The following is a 22402-nucleotide window of genomic DNA, read 5'->3' as shown; positions in this document are numbered from 1 at the left end:
CTTGGTTAAAAAAAAAATGAGCCCCTGTTTTTTTTTTTTTTTTTTTTTTTGAGAGGTTTTTGCTATAGGGCACGTGCACTCGCCAGACAGACAGACAGAGACAGAGAGACAGAAATCGAGAAATCACCTCCCAGGGTGGATGGCCACACCACAATCCCTTCTCCTCCGTTCTCCTCTAGGGATCTTGGGCACGCACGCACACATGCCCGGCGTGAGTTTTAAGCCACCGGGTTTGGAATGCGAACCGCGGTCAACTACATGGTAGTCCAGCGACATAGACATTACGCTAACTGCTGGTTCCAAGACCCTACTTTTTAAAACTGATATTCCTCTGATTTTATAATTTCATAGTTGCACATTAATTTTGACACATTATGAGCTTGCTAAATATGGGTGTGTCTAATTGCTAGATCACGAATTGGGTTTAAAATAAGAAGAGATTTTACTACCTTCACTTATGAAAACTGAAGTCAACCATCAGTATATTTGCTCCTTCCAATTTTTTAAAACTGAGGATTAACACATATTCTTGACATATCAGAGTGTATCAGTAATACACTGTAGTTGTTCTTTTCACTATTGAATAAACTGCCTCAAAAGAATGTTAGTATTTTTAACTAGCACATCTCTTTACTAAATTCATATACTTTAAGGTGAATGTTTTATAACAACCAGTCTTTTAGCACTTTTTACTACAAAACTGGTAAAAAAAACCATGTCCAGGAAATGTAACTGGAGACATCTTTCACAATATTAACAAACTGGCACCTTGTTTATTCACAGATTCCTTTCAGATTTTCTAGTGATAGTTAATGAAAATTATAATTAGGTACTAAATATCTGGAAATGATTAAGATGAACCTTGTAGTCTGCGATTAAATATAAAGCACAGCATGACCCTTAACACTGAGTGATGAATTCATTCAGCAACTATTGACTGTTTATTATGGACAAAGGGCTCTGCTGGATGGTGAAAGGATGTAAAAATGAATTACAAGGTCATTGCCTCTGCGAGCTTGTAAAATAGCTGAGGAGACAGAAAAGATTCATAAATAACCATAACACACATATAATAGATTCCAAAAGAGAATTATAAACACTGCTGTATAGCACCGAAAAGAATGGAGTTATCAATTTTCAGTACAGATCTGGGGAAAGCTTCACAGAAGTATCATTTAGACTTGAGAGCTATGTAAGATTTCGATAAGGTTAGACAAGCATCTAAGAAGAATAGGTACACCAACCAGAGAACTCATAAAGAAAGCTGTTCTCAAGAAAGCTTGAGAATAGACCTTACATTCCTTACTTTATGCGATTATGCTTATTGAGGTGACTTTAACTTGGAATTAAAAAGTCAGTATTACTTCTCAGACTCAAAAATTTCTGCATAATAAAAAGCTAAACAATTGTAAACCAGGCAGCAGACATAATATTAACAGTTCAAAGACTTCTAATGCTCTACAGAAGAAAGTATCCTGGTTAAGAAATGCCTGAAGTACCAGATAGTGCTGCTGTGAATCATACATAGAAAATGTATAGAATATAAACCAATCTGAACTTTGGCTGTCTCTGGAAAGTTAATTCTTTTTAACTCATTATAGCTTTTGACTAACTACACTTTATATTTTTCCATGATAAACTTATAATATTAATACCATTAGATAAATTAAATAAAGAATACTATTTAAACCAAAAAAAGGGAAGAATATAAATAAGATTAGTTGGCTTGTATGAACTCCAATCCTTGCATAAAATTCAAATAGTTTTAGATTTCAGCCAAAGATTTTTTTTTTTTTTAAATTTTCTGAGAGTTTGTTTTTTTTGGTTTTTTTGGTTTTTTTTTTTTGCTATAGGGCACTTATGCTCACAAGAAAGAATAGAGTGAGACAGAGATACAGAAAGCAAGAAATCACTCTCCAGGGGGAATGGCCATGCCACAATCCCTTCTCCTCCATTCTCCTCTCAGGATCTTGGGCATGTACACACACACACACCTGGCGTGAGTTTAAGCCACCCGGTCTGGGACTCGAACGGTGGTCAACTACATGGGAGTCCAGCGACATAGCCAACTGCTGATCCCATCAGCCAAAGATTTTAATGAGAAGTAAATTTATCTGTAGAATTTAAGTAACTGCAATAGTATTTTGACTTTGGTTAAAACTCACAGGATGTTTGTTCATTCACTCACTTAATAATTATTTCTTCAATAAGACATTCCCAAGTATCTTAAATATAGATAGTTTTGGGACCAGCAAATGGTATAATGATTACATCACTAGAATCCCACATAATTGAACGCAGTTCAAGTCCTGGATTCAGTGGCTTAAAACTCAAGCCAGGCATGTGTGTGTGTGCATGCCCAATATCCCAAGGAAAGAATGGAGCAGGGGTTGCAGTGTGGCCATTCCCCCAGGGGATGGTTTCTTCCTTTCAAGCTCTCTGTCTCTCCACTGAGTGCATGCACCCTATAACAAAAATATCTATCTAAAAATAAATAAATGTATAAACAAAATCAAAACCAAAAATAACAAAGATAGTTTTATATGCAAGAAAGAGAATTCCAATTTAATGTGACAAATACTATAATTAGAGAAATACAGACTCCTAGAGAAGACAGTAGAAGTGTCTAGAGTGCTCTATTACTGATCAGAGGCCAAGAACACTAGCAAAGGAGAAACTTCTTAGTAACCAAGACTTATCTAACATAGTTAAAAAGTGTTATGGTTTGAATGACCCCAGAATTCATATTCAGATTTGATTGTGATGTGAAATGGGAATAAAAGGGTTGCTGATCCCATATCATTATATTATGGAGGGATTAAAAATGTTCATAAAGAACTTTACTTCATAATGGGCCCAAGTTGTATGTGTATGTGTGTGTGTGCATGCACACCACATGCACACATATCTCCATGTTCATGTATACACATGTGCATGTTATGCATATTAGAAATGAAAAAAGGTCTCAATTCCATTATCTATACTATTTCTACTATGAAGCTAAGCTCTTTATAAATACACATACTTAATAGCAGAATTGCATGTGTGTATTTGTGTGTATAGGTGTGGATGTGACTAGACAGATATATAGATATATAAATGCAGATGTAAAAATATTATGAAGGGAATCAGCAGTTAGCATAATGGCTATGTCTCTGGACTCCCATGTAGTCAACCGCGGTTTGCGTCCCGGACCCGGTGGCTTAGAACTCACGCCGGGCGTGTGTGCGTGCATGCCCAAGATCCCGAGAGGAGAATGGAAGACAAGGGATTGTGGCGTGACCATCCCCCCTGGAGGGTGATTTCTCGCTTTCTGTCTCTCTGTCTTTCTCTGTCTGTCTGGCGAGCACACGCGTCCTATAGTGAAAACCTCTCCAAAAAAATAATAAAAATATTATGAAGATTTTATCAGATTTTTTTAATTCAAAATACTATCTATTTATAGAGTTGGTAATTAGAGAATAATAAATTTCATGTGATTATTTTGTCAAATATAGATGACAAAATCTTCAATATATACTATAATCAGCAATGTAAATTATTGTAATATAAAATTACAACAAAAAATTACATCACTGTTCATCAGCCTGAAGTTATACGCTGGACTTTTAATAAATTCCTACTTTTCAGTTTGTTCCAGAAACCCAAATAAAACAAGGAACTTACTATTTTATTATGAAGTTATATAATTGTTCTATTCTTAAATAATATCAATTTATATAGGGCTAAAGTTACATGTACCAATTAGTTATTTGCCAGATGCATGATTTCTCCATACAAATATATAATCATTCTATCAGATGACCAACTCTTCTCTCAATCTCATCAGAATTTGTATTCCTGCTACAAATGGAGAAACCAAACACGTGTAATATTAAAAACAATGTCCGCAGGACCAGCAGTTGGCATAATAACTATGTTGCTGGACTTCCATGTAGTCGACCGCAGTTCAAATCTCGGACCCAGTGGCTAAACTCACGCTGGGAGCATGGGCATGTGTGCCCAGGATCCCAGGAGGAGAATGGAGAAGGGATTGCGGTGTAGCTATCCTGGGGGGTGATTTCTCGCTTTCTGTCTCTCTCTGTCTCTTTGGCAAGTGCAAGCACTCTATATCAAAAACTATGCAAAAAAAAAAAGAATGGGGAACCAGCAGTTAGCGTAATGGCTATGTCGCTGGACTCCCACATAGTCGACCGTGGTTCGTGTCCCGGACCCGGTGGCTTAAAACTCACGCCGGGCGCGTGTGCATGCGTGCCCAAGATCCCGAGAGGAGAATGGAGGAGAAGGGATTGCAGCGTGACCATCCCCCCCGGGGGGTGATTTCTCGCTTTCTGTCTCTATGTCTCTCTCTCTGTCTGTCTGGCGAGCGCACGCGCCCTACAGTGAAAATCTCTCCCCCCCGCCAAAAAAAAAAAAAAAAAGGCAAAAAAAAAAAAAAAAAGAATGAAGAATGTCTGCTTACATTATAAAGTTGGGGGTAGAAAAGGGAGAGAAAGGGAGAGAGATCCGAGACCAGCACCTAGCATAATGGCTATGTTGCTGGACTCCCATGTAGTCAACTGTGGTTCGAGTCCTGGACCCGGTAGCTTAAACTCACACTGGGAGCATGTGCATGTGTGCCCAAGATCCCCAAAGGAGAATGGAGGAGAAGGGACTGTAGCATGGCTATCCCCCCGAGGCGTGATTTCTCTCTTTTTGTCTCTCTGTCTCTGTCTTTCTGATGAGCACACACACCCTATAGTAAAAACCTCTCAAAAAAAAAAAAAAAAAAAGAAGAGGGATCACAATATTAGGAATGAAGGAAAAAAGGAAATAAGGGAGGAAAATCCCAATCAAAATCCCAGCAAGTGATTTTGTGGATATCAAGAAGTTGATTCTATAGTTTATATGGAGATAAGGAGAGGGAAAAGACCCCAAAGAAACAACAGAAAGAAACTGGGGGACTGACACTAACTAATTTCAAGTGCATGTGCCCTGTAGTGTGGGTCACCTCTCATTGTTTCTCTCCAAGGAGTACACATGCCCTATGGCAAAAACCTTAAAAAAAATTAAAAAAGATACAGTGATGGTAAATAACCATATGAAAAGATGTGCCGCATCATATATCATCTGGAATAATCAAATTAAAATCATCTCTACATACCTAGAGGAGTGACCAAAATTCAGAACACAAATACCACCAAATACTAACAAAGATGTGGAGTAACAGGACTCTCATTCATTGCTTCTACTTCGGAAGAGAGTTTTGTGGTTCCTTACAAAACTAAACAAACATGCGCATGATCCAGTAATCATATTCCTTGGTATTCACCTAATAAAGTTTAAAGCCTATGTCTACACAAAAACCTATGTATGAACACTTAGAGTGGTTTTGTTCAGAATTTCCAAAACTTGAAAGTAATACGATATCCTTAAGTAGGTGAATGGATAAATAATCTGTGGTACATCCAGGCAATAACATATTATCTAGCACTAATAGGAAATGAACTATCAAGCCATGAAAATACATAGAGGAAACTTAAATGCATATTATTATGTGAAAGAAATCCACTCTGAGAGGCTACCCACTGTGTGATTCCCACCATATAACATTCTGGAAAAGTGAAAACTACGGAGAGAGAAAAAGAATAAGTGGATGCCATGGGTTAGGGAACAGTATGGGTTGTTAAACTAATTTACAGTAAGTTAGAATGAGTGTAGAGAAATTTTAAAGCACCTAAACTCTTCAGTGTGATACTAAAATGGTGAATTCCTGTCAATAATCATTCCTAACCCACAGAATGTTCAACACTAAGAATGCACACTAGTGTAAACTAGAACTTGAGGTGATAAGGCCATGTCCAAGTAATGAATGTATTGCTCTGGTGAAGGATACATTCCTTCTGATATTAAGGGAGGCTATCTATGCAAGTATGAGGATTGAGTGAGATATGAGAAATCTCTGCACTATTATCTCAGTTTGGTTGTCAACCTAAAACTTCTCTAATAAAGTCTAAAAAATAAGGAGGAGGACAAGCAGGAAGAAGAAGAGCTGCAAATACTAAGACCTGAATTCTAGGCAGTTTTTTTTACATTTACTTGTTAATCAGTCTTACTTTTTAAATTTTATGTTATTATTTGGACAAACAGACATATGTCCAAAACTAGATTCTTAAACATACTGTATAGGGGACACAAGTGGCCTCAAGGAGGCATAGTTCCTTTATATGTTTACTGTAATGACTAAACAGAAGGTGCAGGCCAAGCACCTAGCACAACACCACAAACACATACAGAGCTAACATTCTGTGAATAAGTGAAATCAATGAATGATTACATTGTTGTACTCTCAACCCACCTCTAAAATTCTATGCCTCCATGTAATGACTCCCCACTATTTTTGTTATGTTTGAAACATAGCTAACACAAATCAGTTGTACAACATAACTTGTCAAAGTATAACAAGGCATATCATGATGTTTTGTCTGTGTTTGTCAACACGATTCAGTTTGACTGAATTCATATTGAAATTATTTAACTATAATTTTACAAAGCAACAAGCTTGGATAAATAAATTTCAAACAATTTACCTGATTCTGTCTATTTTAAATCATGTTTTCTCTTATAAAAATGAATTTAAGTTTAAGTATCTACCATCATGGGTTTTTTAGAATTATTTAAGTTTACTATTATAATTACTATTTAAATTTTGCTATAGGATACATGCACTCACCAAAGAGAGAAAGTGAAAGATGCCGGGTCTGGGATCAAACCATGGTTGGCCATGTGGGAGTCCAGTAACTTAACCACCCCTATCTGCTGGCCTTACCATCATAGTTTTTTAAGCTAAGAGTACAATAATTCATATTAAAAATGACCTTATATTTAATACTGTTTTCCAAACTATGAGTTTTAAATTGTTCTACTGTTACATATTTTGATTTTGCCACTGATTACTATAAGCAATAAGTTTTTGTTAAGTTTTTAGGGAGGTGGAAGGTGGCCCAATGGCTTAGTGGTTAAGAGAGCAGGATTTCACATGGCCCACCATGTACTGTGAATCCTGGACACAGCAGCTTAAAAAATATGCCAGGTGATTGTGTGTGCATGCCCCAAATCCCAACAGGAGAGAGAGATGGTGGAAAAAGAACTGAGGAACTGAGGAGTAACCATACTTCCCCAGGGAGACAACTTTCTCCCTCTTCCTTTCTCTGTCTGTGTCTGGTGAACACACATGCCCTTTGACAAATTTTAAAAAAAGAGAAAAAAACCCTAAAATTATAAAGTATTTTTACAAAATATGTCTTCTAATATTAGATATTATCATCTTTTGTGTTTACTGTGATAATGGTCAATTGTTAGAAAACCACTTATAGCATTTTAAGTGAAAAAAATCAGCAGTAAGAGCATGCTAGATGTTTAAGAAAGTGGTCAATTTTTGAACATGCAGTAGAAATATCAAATACATTCTACATAGTTATATATACATTTATAAAGCTTATGAATTTGCCTCTAAAGAAGTGAAACTATTTCTTATTCAAAAATATTAAAAAAGAAATAAAAAGAGTCTGGAATCCAAACCAAAATAAGTTACCTTATTCTAATTCTATTTACCATACTAATTATATAAACCAATTTAAATATACTGATACCAAAAATAGCATTTAAACTGTTCAATAGAATAAGGTTTATGCAACAGATAGTCTTGTATTGTCAACTTTAATTTTTGAATGGTAGATTAACAAAATTGCTATAAAAATAATTCCCATGCTGCTATTGTTTTCTTTGTAAATTATACTTAATACATATTAAGAACTATTTTCTCACCTTATAATTGGAAGTTTTTAAAACCCATGAAGGTTGAAAAGTCAAATATATTCTAAGATAAATATTAAAGCAAAATCATAGTCATTAGCATTTTTAAAAATCAATCTGGTAAACCCAAGTTCCAATGGACTTTAGAGTTCGGTCTAGTTTCCTCACTGTAGAAATAAGCAGAGGCCCTAATCACCTCATAGACTTTTTTCCAAGGTCACACAGTCAAAATCAGAATTCTAGTGACCACCGTTCTTTTGACATAATACATTGTCTCTCAATGTCTCCATGTTATTTCATTCACTTTATTTGAACTTTACTAGTATACAGAGCAACTTGTGGGGACAAACCCAGCTTTAAAATGATCAGGATGATAGTCTAATAACTTAAATATAAATTCCCTAATACTAAGAGATTATATTTATTCTACCAAAGTTTGAGCCTATATGAAAATAACGAACTATTAAGGAAACTATCAAGTAGACATTTTCATTTCACATTTCTTCAAAGATCAGAGCTATATTTGTAGTGAAGCATTTGTCTTCATTAAGCTATCTTTTTCTAGTCATTCCAGAAGATGAACAATTTCAAAAATGGCAGGGGATCATGTGAAGGGACTAACTTAGCAATATTCCACTCCTCTGAGTCATGGTGCTAGAATCCAGTAGCATGCCATTTATAAAGTTTTACTAAACCTTTAAGAGCATTCCAATATTTTATCTCTTTCTTACTTAGTTAGAAATCTCATCTTCTTGTCATACCTAAAAGATCTTTTAAAAGAGTGGAAATTTCAGCAGTGGCTGAAAGAACATACAAGAATGTAAGATTCTTTGTTGAAAACAATCTATATAATGATATCCCAGATTTGGTGATCATACACTGCATGCCTTCCTTGAAAAACCATATTACATGTCACAAAGATGTACAGTTAAATGTAAATAAGAAATTATAAATTACAAATATGGACCCCAGGAAAAAAATTAAAACAGTAAAGGACAGAATTCTGATTAAACTATGGAACACCTTCACTATCAAGAATAGTTTCAATTTCAAAATAACTATAAACTATAAAAATAGGATAAAGATGCCTGTGAAATTCATAACACTAATTATTTTGAAAGCCACAACCCTGTGGAACACAAATCAGATCATTAGGAAAGACTGAAACCTAATTTTCCATCTTATAGAAATTTTTAAAAAAAGAAGAAGAAACAAGGGCAATCTCCAAATCAGCAAATTGTAAACAACAACATAAATTATATGATGGAGAATAAGACTGAAGGTTGTGGTTGAAAAACACCTGAGCTGAGGTTGAGGAAGGTGAGGTTGTGGAAGGAGCCAAGAAAGAGGAAGACCAAGCTGGAAACCACGTTTACCAGATCTGTAGCTGTGCTATGTAATTTAATTCTCAGTTTATAATTATTCCCCATAATCAGATGTTCACATTTCTTTGTACATTTGTGAAGCTCTTTAAATATATGACATTTTAAAATAAAGAAACGAGTTGTTTTCAAAACAACTTTTGCCCTACATGTCTAACATTTTTGTCTAAGAACCCTGCACTTGTGCCTCTGTATTTCAAATAAATGATGGGCATTTTTTTTTCTTTTTTGCTATTTTTAATCTGTTGGGCCTTCTGGACATTCCTGGTATTTATAGTTTACTAATTTCTTCGTGTAAGCTCACCAAAGTTGTGGCATGCACATATATTTTGAGTCCTGATACCACCCACCTAGAAATTATTCAACAGGTGCCATCCATATTAGTAACTTCATCTTTAGATGAGGTTAAATATAGTGCTGAATAATCTCCTACAAACCAAGTGGTCTTTTTCAGGATGAATAGTCTCCAGCTCATTAAAGAAACATAACCATGACAATATCTTAATAATTATACTAATAAATTACTAAAAGGGAAAGGTTATATTTTTCTTAAATATATATTCTTTGGGCCATGTTATTATAAATAATTATTGTTTATATATATATATACACACACATATATATATATACACACACACATATACACACATACACACATATAAACACACTTATATGTATATATACATTTAATTTGAATTTTCTTTATCTTCTAGAAGGCATGGTACTATATGTTGCATTTTTTATTATAAGATAATTATTGGAGAATCATGGAAAAGAATAACTTAGTATTATCTAAAATTCTGAAGTTGTTATTTTGACTTAAATGACTTCAGTTTCTATTTAAAAGGAGTAGAATATGGCTAAGTTATACCATTCATATTTTCAGTATCTACATCTTTCATATTTACCTAATCATATTCACCTATGATAAGGCAAATGTATCCCCACTCTTTTCCAATATTAAGTATTCTACACTGAGTTTGAATTTGTTCCTCTTTTACTTCCTTTAATATTTGGCATTATCAATTATTTCTCCATTTTCTTGGGTCTTCCTCTCTCCTATTTTGTCTTCCCTTTTATAAAAACTCACCTCAACTCTACCTTTTCAAACTGTATTTTTTTTCTACTTCCCATCAACAGGACACTCCTAGATAGACTATTCATGATTCACTGGATATCTGAACTTCTCAGCTATGCCTTAACACAATATCACTTTATAGAAGCTGCTCACATCAATTTATGCCTAATTACCAGGACTAACTTCCTCATTCCAGTACACCCACTATTAATAGATGGCTAACTAGCATTTGACAATATCTGCCACAATCTGCTCAGCTCACTTTGTCTAACTCGATGGATTAGTCCAGTAACCAAAGCTTCAGCTACTAAAACCACCCTAAGGATGAACAATCCACAGCTGTGGTCCACTAATTTGGTAATGGTCTCACTCTCTCACCCCTTTCCCTTTTCTGACACCTACACCTCTACCTATCACCTCAATGCTGACATTCTCCACTGTGATTAACCCAGGATTCTTTCCCTCTGACCTTACGCATCTATAGGATTTCATCCCTGTCCATGGCTTTTAACTATTACTTTTGGGCTAGATAGATCCTACCCAATACACATCTCTGATCTTCGCAAACACCTGTCGAATTGTCTAAAGTTACTTCCTACTTGACATTTTGATAAACATATTAAATTTTACATGTCAAAATATTAATTAAGTATCTTCTCCCTTCCACCTCTTTTTAGCTTATTTTCTGCTTATCTAATGTAACCACTTACTCATTCAGGCAAAAAAACTTGAGGGCCATTTTAAATTTCCTACCATCTTTACCTCTCATATTCAACAGGACACCAATGCTAACTGTGTAATACCCAGAAACTACATAGAGTGATATTTTTAAAATATTTATATCAAAGCATGCCATAGCAAAGCTTTAAAGATCTTTCAAAAGCTCCTTGACTGATTTAGAATACCATACAAATTCCTTAATTTAGCCCTACGTGTTTTCATCTTTGCCTTTCATTGTAATCAAACCACAGAAGTCTTCTCTTTCTGGAACACATCAAGCTCACTTCCTTTCAGTACTTTTGTTCTTGCCTATACAAACATTTTCATTATTTATTTAAATATGTGCTCCTCTGAACCTTAAGTTTAGTTCATTAAGGTATCCTTACTCCTGCTACCTTACATGCTCAGCTAGTATTTGTTAAATGTGAATCACCTGGTTGCTATGAAAATTCAGCAATACCACAAAAAGAACTTCTACTCTTCAGGACTCAATAAAGATTATTTATTTATGTATTTATTTATTTGGAAAGGTTTTTGCTATAGGGTGTGTGCATTTGCCAGAAAGCCAGAGAGAGACAGAGAGACAGAAAGCCAGAAATCATCCCCCCAGGGGGGATGGCCATGCCACAATCCCTTCTCCTCCATTCTCCTCTCAAGATCTTGGGCACGCATGCACACATGCCTGGCATGAGTTTAAGTCATCGGGTCCAGGACTCGAACCGCAGTCGACTACATGGGAGTCCAGCAACATAGCCATTACACCAACTGCTGGTCCCCAATAAAAGTTATTAATTCTGAAATTAAGTTCAGAATTTATTATTAGAAATACAAGCAGATCTGTTTTTGTTATTAAAAACAAACAAAACCCAAAGGTCACCAAAAATCAGATATAATAAAAGAGGGTATCAAACAGATTTAGAGTAAGGTTGGCATTCACTGCTACTAATGGAGCACCTCCTGGAATTATGTAATAAAGAGGCAGGCAGTGTCCGGTTTGGAGTAAATACATAAAATCTGTTAAGTCTAGTCATGCTAGCATACTGCTCTTTACTTTCTTGTCGCAATTAATGTCTTGAGTCTGGAATTTGTATTCATTATAACATAGCGCCTATGCAAAGTCTTAAGGACAGAAGCAAAAATAATTTAACTAAGTGTTATATTTATTTCATATGTATTCTTCTGAACCAACATTCTGAAGGCAGTCCAACTTCAGATTCAAAATTTAACCACATCAAAATAAAATGAAGATCTAAGTCATTCTTACTCCAAATTTAATATGATTCTGACTAATATTCTTTGGCTGGAAACACTCTGTTTTTCATAGCATTTGCATTTCTCAATCTTTATTTTTTTTTTAATCAGAAGCAGAAATTTGAACACAGCATGCATACTACCTGTGACATGATATGTTGGGGCTGATAGAATAAGAAGTAAATAGGACTGGCAGGTGGCATGGTGTTTAAGGTTCTGGCCTCTCATATGGCTGAAGGTGGTTCAAGTCCCGGACCTGGTGACTTATTTTTCATGTTCTCTCCCTCTCTCTCTCTGGTGAGCACATGTGCCCTATAGCATATTAAAAATATTACTAATAAATACAATTAAATAAATAATTCTTTAGAAAAAAGAAGTAAAAAAAAAAAATACTTTGATACTCATGAGAGTATTTCCAAGGATGAAGAATATGTAGAATCTCTAGGAATAGAGGTTTCTGATAAGTACCTAAGGACAACATCTCTATCTATAGTTATGAACTTTGGAGTTTTTATTTTTATGTCACTAAACTTGCCTACTGATCAGATTTTCTATAATCACAGTCAAATTGAAATGATAGCAGAGCTAGAATTTTTAGGCTTAAAATATTTTCCAGTATTTGATACCTCCTTACGGTTAAACTAATGAAAGCAAAAACAATTGTTGAATTTAAGAAATACAATATATGGCCTTCATGGATTATAGAGGTTTTTAATATGAAGCTCTAAAGATCTCTTAGTAGGTCTTAATCCATGCATGTGTTCATTATAAAGTCTGCAGCAATACTATTCAGCATCCAGATATCAGTTTAGTTAATGAAGACTGTTCACATACATATCTCATTTTCACATCCCAATTAGGGTTCATTTCATAGATGAGAAAGCCAAGGCTTAGGAAAGTTACACATTTTGCCCCACATTACACAGCTATGATAGCCGGATCTGAACATATGCTAAGTCAGCTAGCTCTCAGTACAACTTCAGAAAACAAATCTAATGAATTGCCAGAGTAATTTGGTCAGAAAGTTCCCTCAGAACTGAAGCATTTTATGAGAACCTTACTTTTACAGTGATTTTTTTTTTACAAAATAGGTACACAGAGTTCATGACATTATAATAGGTCCTGGGAGTGCTTATTAAACACACATAAACATGCTAATTATTTTTCAAAAAGAAATCCCTTTTATTATTTTGGATTTCAGTTTTCTGACACTAAGGAAAGGAGGTCAACAGATTTAAAAAGCTCATATTGTTTTTCATTCTTCAAGTTTCTGACAGCTAAGAACTCATTAGGTTTATTGAGAATGCCTTTTCAGTGCTAAGAAGACTTTTGAGGAAAGCCTGATCTCGTGCATTTTTGGCTGTTATTCCTAATTACATCTGCCTGATGTAACCTTCGTTAAAGCATTTTGTATTTCAGGATGCCCTAGAAAATTAAACTGTGTCTTTTTAATTAAGAAAGCATTTTCCATTTTAGCAACGTATCCATCTGTGATTTTTTATCATAAAACCTTAAGCTGTACTAGTTAGTAAAAATAAGAGATGGCTGGAGGAGAGACAGACCTCCAGAGAGAGGGCATTCTGGAACAGGATATGAATCACAGCTCAAAATCAGTTACTGCTTAACACTTACAGCAGCTTGCCTTTAGAACTATTTTCCAAAGTGCTGAAGAGTCGATGTGTTTACACCGGACTTTGTTATGAATAAAAAAAAATACTGTTTATGTATTTTGATAGCACATGACAAGTTGATATATCTTTGTATTTTTATAGCATATGGCAAGTTCTATTATTCTAACCAGTTGTTCAGATAGAAGCTCCACTTAAAATTGTAAATGAGATTTACTGCCATCAAGACCAGTATTAAATTATTCAGACTATTGGAACACACACAAAAAGTCTAGAATCTAATAAAACACCTGGAAATATAAGTATATATCATACAGGAGCTGTATTTATTCAACTGTACTGAGGTTATCACGTGCATAAATCATACTCACTGAAATAAAGATGACAGAATGGGATTAAATGGTTCTTAAACAAGCAGGCAAACATGCAGAACAAATTTCTCATCCATTTACAAGTGCAGTTAATTCTGGAAGTGAAGAGAGGCATTATATATTGAAAGTAAATATGATTCTTACCATCTGAGACTGACTTCTAGGGCATCCATTGATATCTTCAACTTTTTCATTTGCTAAAGCCAAGAAACAAAATAAAAGAGAGAAAAAAAGAACGACATGCTTAAGCCATGGAGTGAAACACAAAAAAGAAGACTTTAAAAACAAAAAATAAAAACAAAGGCACCAAGCAAAAGTGCTGCCGCCACAGTTACTTGCTTTCCCAAGCAATCAGTACACCAGAGGACACACTTGTCAGCAGCAGCCAAGTTCATATGCACAAATCAGGCATCAAAAAAAAAAAAAAAAAAGTGAATGAGAAGGAAGTTGCTGCTAATTCTTTAGCCTGTGCCAAATGACTGCTGACATGAAACCTTTCACAATTGTCCCTGCTGGATCAGGATACAGTTTCAAGGAATCTGAGTGTATGAGTTGCTCCAGCTAACGAAATGCACACATGGGAGACATATGGTCTAACGAAGCATTCATTTCTGACAATTCGGTGTATGTAAAGATACAGTTCTAGCTATTTCAAAGTATGGCCAAGCCGTCTTTTTCAAACAGCCTCACGTAAACATCTTTAATTGAGTCAGTGGAGAACCACATTAATTTCAGAGACACACCGGCTGATTCAGAATGTATTCAGTTTCAATTGTATTTTACCAAAAGGGGTGGGAGCAGAGACTTTCATGCTTTCGTTCAGAGGGTAGTTCTTACCAATGATCTGGATGATTTCTGCTAGCAGTACTCCATCTGCAATGTCTTGTTGCAAGTCCTTGATCAGCCGCTTGTGGCCTGATTTTGCTAGGTAGTGGTTGGCCCAGTCAGTGTAAATCTGTTTTAGGAAGAGGGAAAAAGTGAGATGGTTTGAAAGAGAAGGGAGACAATAAAATGCTTAAGACAAATGTTGAACTCAAAGAGAAGCTATTCTGGATCACATTCCAGTGTAAGAAGTCATAGCTCAAAAGGAAATAGTTGTAAAGTAATTTTTAAACAGCTCGTCCCCCCACTTATCTCTCATTTCAAAGAGAGATGATTCATTTTCTCAAAAGTGGACTAGTCACTTATGACAAAGCAAAACTCCCTTCCTGACTACTGAGGAAATTCCTGTTGCAAATCAGTTTGGATTTTCTCTCTCCTTGCCCTGTTTCTATCACTTCGAAAATAATCTTGTCTGCTTATGTAAAAAGAAGCCACCTGGACTGATTTATACAGAACTTTACTATAAATATTTGTGTTCCTCTGAGAAGATTTTATTGAGTTTGTCATATGAATTACTGTATATGGCAACATTTTGGCACTATTTTATGAAGTAATCGCAAATGCCTTCCTGTCTAAGATACTTTGTTTGGACTGTCAGCTCCCATTAAGACTCTTGAAATGTGTTTATATGAAAGAACAGAGGAAACAAATGGAGTTATTACATAGAAATTACAACATGGAAAGTACAATATATTGAGAAGTGGTTTGTAAACCACAAAGTTGGCAATTTGACAGAGTAGAGGTGACTCCTTAACAACAAATCATGATATTAACATAAAGAAAAGCTGAAGGTGTTGAAAAATTTCACAAAAATAAAATGTTATTAATTTTTCCAATGTTATAGAATATCCACTAAAGTAATATTAACAATATGATTGTAAAGGAAAGAAGTAAACATGAAAATATTTCACTTTCACAGGTGGCTAATATGGATATTTTAGTAAATTTAATACAAGGCAAACTATGATGTGACCTAAGAGAAAATAAAAAATCTGAAATGAGAATAAAGGAGATAAATAAACAGGTAAATATATACATACATAAATCAAAAGTGTAGAAATAAAAATGAAAATCTCCCCCCACAACTTTAATCCTCATTAAATTTTTTAATAATTTGGTATGAAAAACTATAAAATAGATGTGCCTACCCTATACTTCACCACATTGCCACATTACATACACATGTATGGTAGGATTTTTAACTAAATTCAGTTCAAATTTTACTGTAATTCTGTAGTTTCAACTTATTTAACTATTTTAACAGCACTTTTAAAAGCCATTTCACATATATTTATATTACTATTTTTAATAATTTAAAAGCCATTTAACATATATTTATATTACTATTTTTAATCATTTAAAAGCCATTTCACATATATTTATATTACTATTTTGAATAATATACTACATGCAATAACAACCCCATGTGGAAGACTATCTTACACGTTAAAGTGTATTTCTACTACATATCTTTGTACATTCATATGCTAAAAGCCATAGGGCTGCAGACTGACTTTAAAGGATCTGCAAAGACGAAGTGAATGACTTCTAGAATCTGACAGGTCTGGTTTTGAGGAGAGATCTTAGACAAGTTGCTTACCCTTTCTAAATTTCAGACTACTTCCCTGTAAAATTAGGACATTAAGAAATCTTACATTTTAGAATCCTATCAGTATTAAAAAGCACTTATAAAGTTCATGTCACAGAGTTAGTCATGAAATATCTAATATTGTTATCATCGTTATGGCATCTATTTTTATTTTGCTATGATACCCTTTCACCGAATACTTGCTATTGTTCCACAGAGGTTTCACAAAACTGAGAGGATCAAGGGTAGAAGACTGAAAATGTTATACCGCTTGATTCTGACACTATTCGTATCTGTGACTCCTCCTGCCATCTAACTGACAGGGATGACAGATCTATTGGCTATCTGAACTCTGGGGAACTATGTGGTTTTTTTTGTTTGTTTTTGTTTTTTGTTTTTTTGAGAGGTTTTTGCTATAGAGCACGTGAGCTCACCAGACAGACAGAGAGAGACATAGAGACAGAAAGCGAGAAATCCCCATCCCCCCAGGGGGATGGCCGCGCCATAATCCCTTCTCCTCCATTCTCATCTCGAGATCTTGGGCATGCATGCACACGCGCCCAGCGTGAGTTTTAAGCGGGTCCAGGATGCAAACCACGGTTGACTACCTGGGAGTCCAGCGACATAGCCATTACGCTAACTGCTGGTCCCAGGAACTATATGTTTTAACGCCTGTAATGTCTTTCTTGTGGCACCATTTCCAACAAACTGCATGTTGCATGAATTTTCCTTATGAAGATATTACATAAATTGTGGGGGGAAAATCCTTATTTAAATGGCAAATAGAATTATTGAACATAAAAACAAGAACACTTTCATTCTCCAAATGCGAGTCAATAGTGTCTTATCCTTTATCCAAATTTCCCCTAGGTCTTAGATGATGAGAAGCCAGGTAATTGACATCAAGACTTTGTTTGGAAGGCCTCTGATTTAGTTCATAAATCAATTTTTAGTTGGTACAGGATTTCTTCAGAGAAATCTTGGGTTTAAGGGCTTTCATTTGTCCAGTATCTCTCATATCTAAAATTTTACTCAGACCATAGTGCCAATTTTAGTTCCAGTCAGCAAAATCAATGGCTACATAAATGAACTTAAATTTCTGCTTAAAAAAAAAAAAATGAGACACACATGTGATTCTTTATTCTTTCTTATAAATAAGTGCATAAGTAATAAGTACTAGAGATCCTTCAAGGAAATCATAGGACAAGGAAAGCCAATATATTCCAAAGGCTATCATAACTGACATAGATAAATATAAAGCAATTACAAATCAACATATAAACACATTTTCTAAATATCATATATATCAGCTTATATTTTCCTGTTATTTAAAATTTCATACATGTAAGCTGAAGAAAAAAGTGGAAAAATTAGTGTGTCCTTAATGAGACAGCCTTCAGGCAAAGGACATGTAGCATATAAATGTATTTAGACCTCATTAGTAAAGTTTCTGTAATGCTCTATAGAAAAAGGATACAAAAAATCCTGTAAACTGTCATTATAATCTGTTCAAATAAATACAACAGACTGGTAAAATCATGTTTTGATTCGAGATTTGAACTCCAAAATTGTCCTACATTCATTACTATAAAAAAGTAACCACTGCATTAACCTCTTAGCTCTGGTTGAGTGAATTACAAAATATATTACAACATATATTTAATACATTTAATATACTTTGTAGGTTTATGCTAGAATTAATTATAGGCTTTTTAGCAAAGTGATATAATTCAGGACAACATAAAATTAATCATAATTTAATGTTTGATAACTTTTGTAAGAGGGTTATTGTGGATTTTATCCAACAAAATTATGGCCAAATTTTCAAATAATTTACTTCTAAATGCTTAAAGCTAGTTTTCTTTAGCTATTTTGATTTGCCATCATAGTATAAACAAAATGTCATTACATATAATAATTATATCTAAAAAAATTCAATACAGTTAATGAGATTATATTTACCAAAGGGATACAGAGAAATTTGAGTATAATTATAGTCATAATTAATTTAGAGTAATTAAAATAATAAAGATATACTGACTTTTTTTCAATTCCAAATTTGTCATTATAAATTTTAAGGCCTATTATGCAAAAAATATTATGTATCTTTCGAGGAACATTTTATATGGCTGGAATTTTTGTTCCACTAGTTAATATTCATGAGGACATTGATTAAACTTTTATTTCCTCACAGTACTAAAGTCTTCTCATCTATAAAATGGCAATAATACTGAGAATGAGATTATTATTATTAGGATTAACTAAGTTTAAACATTAAAACATAATCTTTCACTTAACATCTATTTGCTAAATGTTAAATATGATTATTACTAGCTCACTGTTTTAATATAAAATCTGTTTATTAATTAGGAAATGATCATTCATATTATGAACCATTATAATTATAAAATTTTTAAAGTAATAATTCTCCATCCAAATGAAGTCAGTCTAACTAATTAAGGAAAACTGCTACACATTTTAATAACTTAGTCACTGTCTTTATAATATTTCTTTTGTAGTGCTCATTTTTTATTATAAATTAAGAGGGTGAAATAGAAGAAAACCTATCTCATGCCATGTGAAAAACCATGGGATGTTGCCATGGTACCACAATGTCAGAAAAACATAGACTCTGAATCGCCATGGAACTAAACTTTGCTTTATGATTTATTTTATTTATTTATTTATTTCTACTGACAATATAATACATTGTCTTTTCTATCACAGCAAGTTGTTCCTGAATTTTATAGCCATTATTTTAGTATTTGAAGGATATTTTAAATACCTTACCACTCAGTTATATAAAAATAATTGTATTTTTATTAGTGTATGGAAATGAACTATACAGAGGTGTCCTGTTTCAATGGAATACAATAACTTTTTTTTAATGTTTTTATCACAGGACATGTGCACTCAGTGGAGAGAGACAAAGAGAGGGAAAGTGAGAATGCCTCCCTCCCCAGGGTGGGGGAGAAATGTCCACACCACAATCCTTTCTCCTCTATTCTCCTCATGGAATTTTGGGCACACACACATGTACCTGGCATGATTTTTAAGCCACCAGGTTTAGGACTCAAACCCATGGGTGGCTATGTGGGAGTCTGACCCCTGAATCACTATACCACCTGCTGGCCCCACAGAAACTTATTTTTAATGAGTGCTAAATAATCAAAAAGTAATAAAAGTAATAGAGGAAAGACAGCCTCCTCATTCAAGGTAAGAGTCCATTTGAAGAGAAAGACACTAATCCACAGACTGATTGGAAAGTATTATAAAAGCAGTCAGATGATTCTTGAACATTAACCAAGTTGGTTTTAACCCTGCACTTACTTAAACATGACTTTTATGTAACATTCAAACAATAGCATTAGGTTTCTGTAAGCACTGCTCTTTGCTATATTCAAATTATTACCTTTACAAAGTCAAATAGACTCTTCTAAGACACAGCAAACAGAAATGATGTTGAAGGGACCAACAGATGGCTTAATGGTTATATCACTGGACTCCCATGCAGTCCACCATGGTTTGAGTCCCAGACTTGGTGGCTTAAACTCATGCTGGGTGTGTATGTGTGCATGCCCAAATTCTGAAAGAATGAAGGACAAGGAATTGTGGCGTAGTTATTCTCCCTGGAGGGTGATTTCTCGCTTTCTCTCTCTCCATCCCTCCAGTGAGTACATATGCCCTATAGTAAAAATATCTCTCTCTCAAAAAAAAAAAGATGATATTGAAAACAAAGATTTCAAAGGAAATAACTGTGCTTCTACATGTTAGAAAGCATCCAGGGACTGCATATATACAGTTAAACTAGAAATGGTAAATTAGAGAAGTAGGACCAGTGATGTAAATTTTTTCCCACAAAGAGAAAAAAATTAGTATTTGGAAGAGAATTGGAATTTCCCTAGAAATGAACTAACAAGCCATCACTATGGACTAAGTTTCATAGTAGCATTTGGACCTGAAAAAGAATCATAGGGCACATCTACCACAACAGTCTAGGAAAGCAACCTATATATCTATATCTATATATCTATATCTATATATCTATATCTATATCTATATTTCTATATCTCTATCTCTCTATATATATCTATCTAGATATATATAGATCTAGATAGATATAGAGATAGAGATAGAGATATATAGGAAAGCAATCTATATATCTCTATCTCTATCTCTATATCTCTATATCTCTATATCTCTATATATTATATATCTATATCTATATCTCTATATATCTATATCTATCAATATCTCTATATCTATATATATCTCTATCTCTCTATCTCTATAGAGATATATATAGATATAGAGATATAATAAGATATAGATATATAGAGATATAGATAGATATAGATAGATATAGATATATAGGAAAGCAACCTATATATCTATATAGATATAGATATATAGATATATATAGATATAGATATATAGGTTATATATATATGTAGATATATAGATATAGATATATATAGATATATAGATATAGATATATAGGTTATAGATATACATATATAGTTATAGATATATATAGATATCTATATAGATATATAGATATAGATATATAGGTTTTAAATAAATATATATAGAGAGAGATAGATAGATATATCTATATCTATATCTAGATATAGATATATATACATATATTTTTAATTACCCTGAGAATGATATAGAATTGTCCTAGAGAATGCAGTAATTCAGAGGGACCCAGAAATAAAGACAGGAAGAACGCACAGATCTGACACAGAAGCAGGATATAGATATATAGGTTTTAAATAAATATATATAGAGAGAGATAGATAGATATATCTATATCTATATCTAGATATAGATATATATACATATATTTTTAATTACCCTGAGAATGATATAGAATTGTCCTAGAGAATGCAGTAATTCAGAGGGACCCAGAAATAAAGACAGGAAGAACGCACAGATCTGACACAGAAGCAGGAAGGGCACAGAAGATGTGACGACAGGTGATGATAAGTCAAGTCTGACAGGCATGACATTTCAGCACTCACCAGATAGTAGTGTTGGTGGGAACTAACAGCAGTGAAAAAGATGTGCTACCAGTGTTGCCAAGGTAATAAATAATCAAGTTCACCAAACCTCTCCAGTTATATTCAGGGAAAAAGATTCATGAGGGAAGGGTTTAAACTGAATGAACCTTTTCCTCAAAGAGTATATTTAAACCAGAAGTGACTTAGTTATTTTGAACTGGGAGAAATTTATCTTATTTTACTTTATAGAAATAGAGGCTTGAGAGCAGAGCCCAGTTCCAACTCTAGTCCCCTAGCCTGTAAGGGACACTGAGGCAGGGTCAGTCACTGGCTCTGGCTCCAGCTCCAGCTCTAGCCCCAGCCCAGCTCCCCCAATCCCAGAGCCTCCCCTGTCAGAAAGGTAGGCTACTTTTTTTTTCTTTCTCTTCTTCTTTCTTTTGTTATTTTTCTACTTTTCCTTACCCTATAGGACAGCTGCCAGCTCTCCAGCAGAGCCCAGTTCCATCTCTAGTCCCCTGGTGTGTGGTGCACAACTTTTTCATTATTCTCTTTCATACTCTTTTATCGTCTGTCTTGTCATCTTCTCCTTATCCTCCACCTACCCAGAGGGACTAGACAGGTCTAAAATCACAGATTTCAAACACCCTAGTATTGTGAAGCTCCCTGGGAGCTTCCCTCTTATGGAACCACCAGTGAGAAAGG

General features: G+C 34.3%; 1 protein-coding gene across 1 annotated transcript in view; it reads right to left on the bottom strand.

Moving 5' to 3' along the window:
- The window catches only part of NAV3 (neuron navigator 3), a 688714-nt gene that overhangs the window by 278934 nt on the left and 387378 nt on the right, over positions 1-22402 (bottom strand). The window contains 2 exon segments of the mRNA XM_014585711.2: positions 14369-14421; positions 15062-15179. Coding sequence (XP_014441197.1) covers positions 14369-14421; positions 15062-15179 — 171 coding nt within the window.

Source organism: Tupaia chinensis, unplaced genomic scaffold (genome assembly GCF_000334495.1).
Source record: "Tupaia chinensis unplaced genomic scaffold, TupChi_1.0 Scaffold000085_1, whole genome shotgun sequence".
NCBI classification, from domain to species: domain Eukaryota; kingdom Metazoa; phylum Chordata; class Mammalia; order Scandentia; family Tupaiidae; genus Tupaia; species Tupaia belangeri.
The sequence above is the reverse complement of the archived record's forward strand: the minus strand, read 5'-3'. Positions and strand labels throughout refer to the sequence as shown.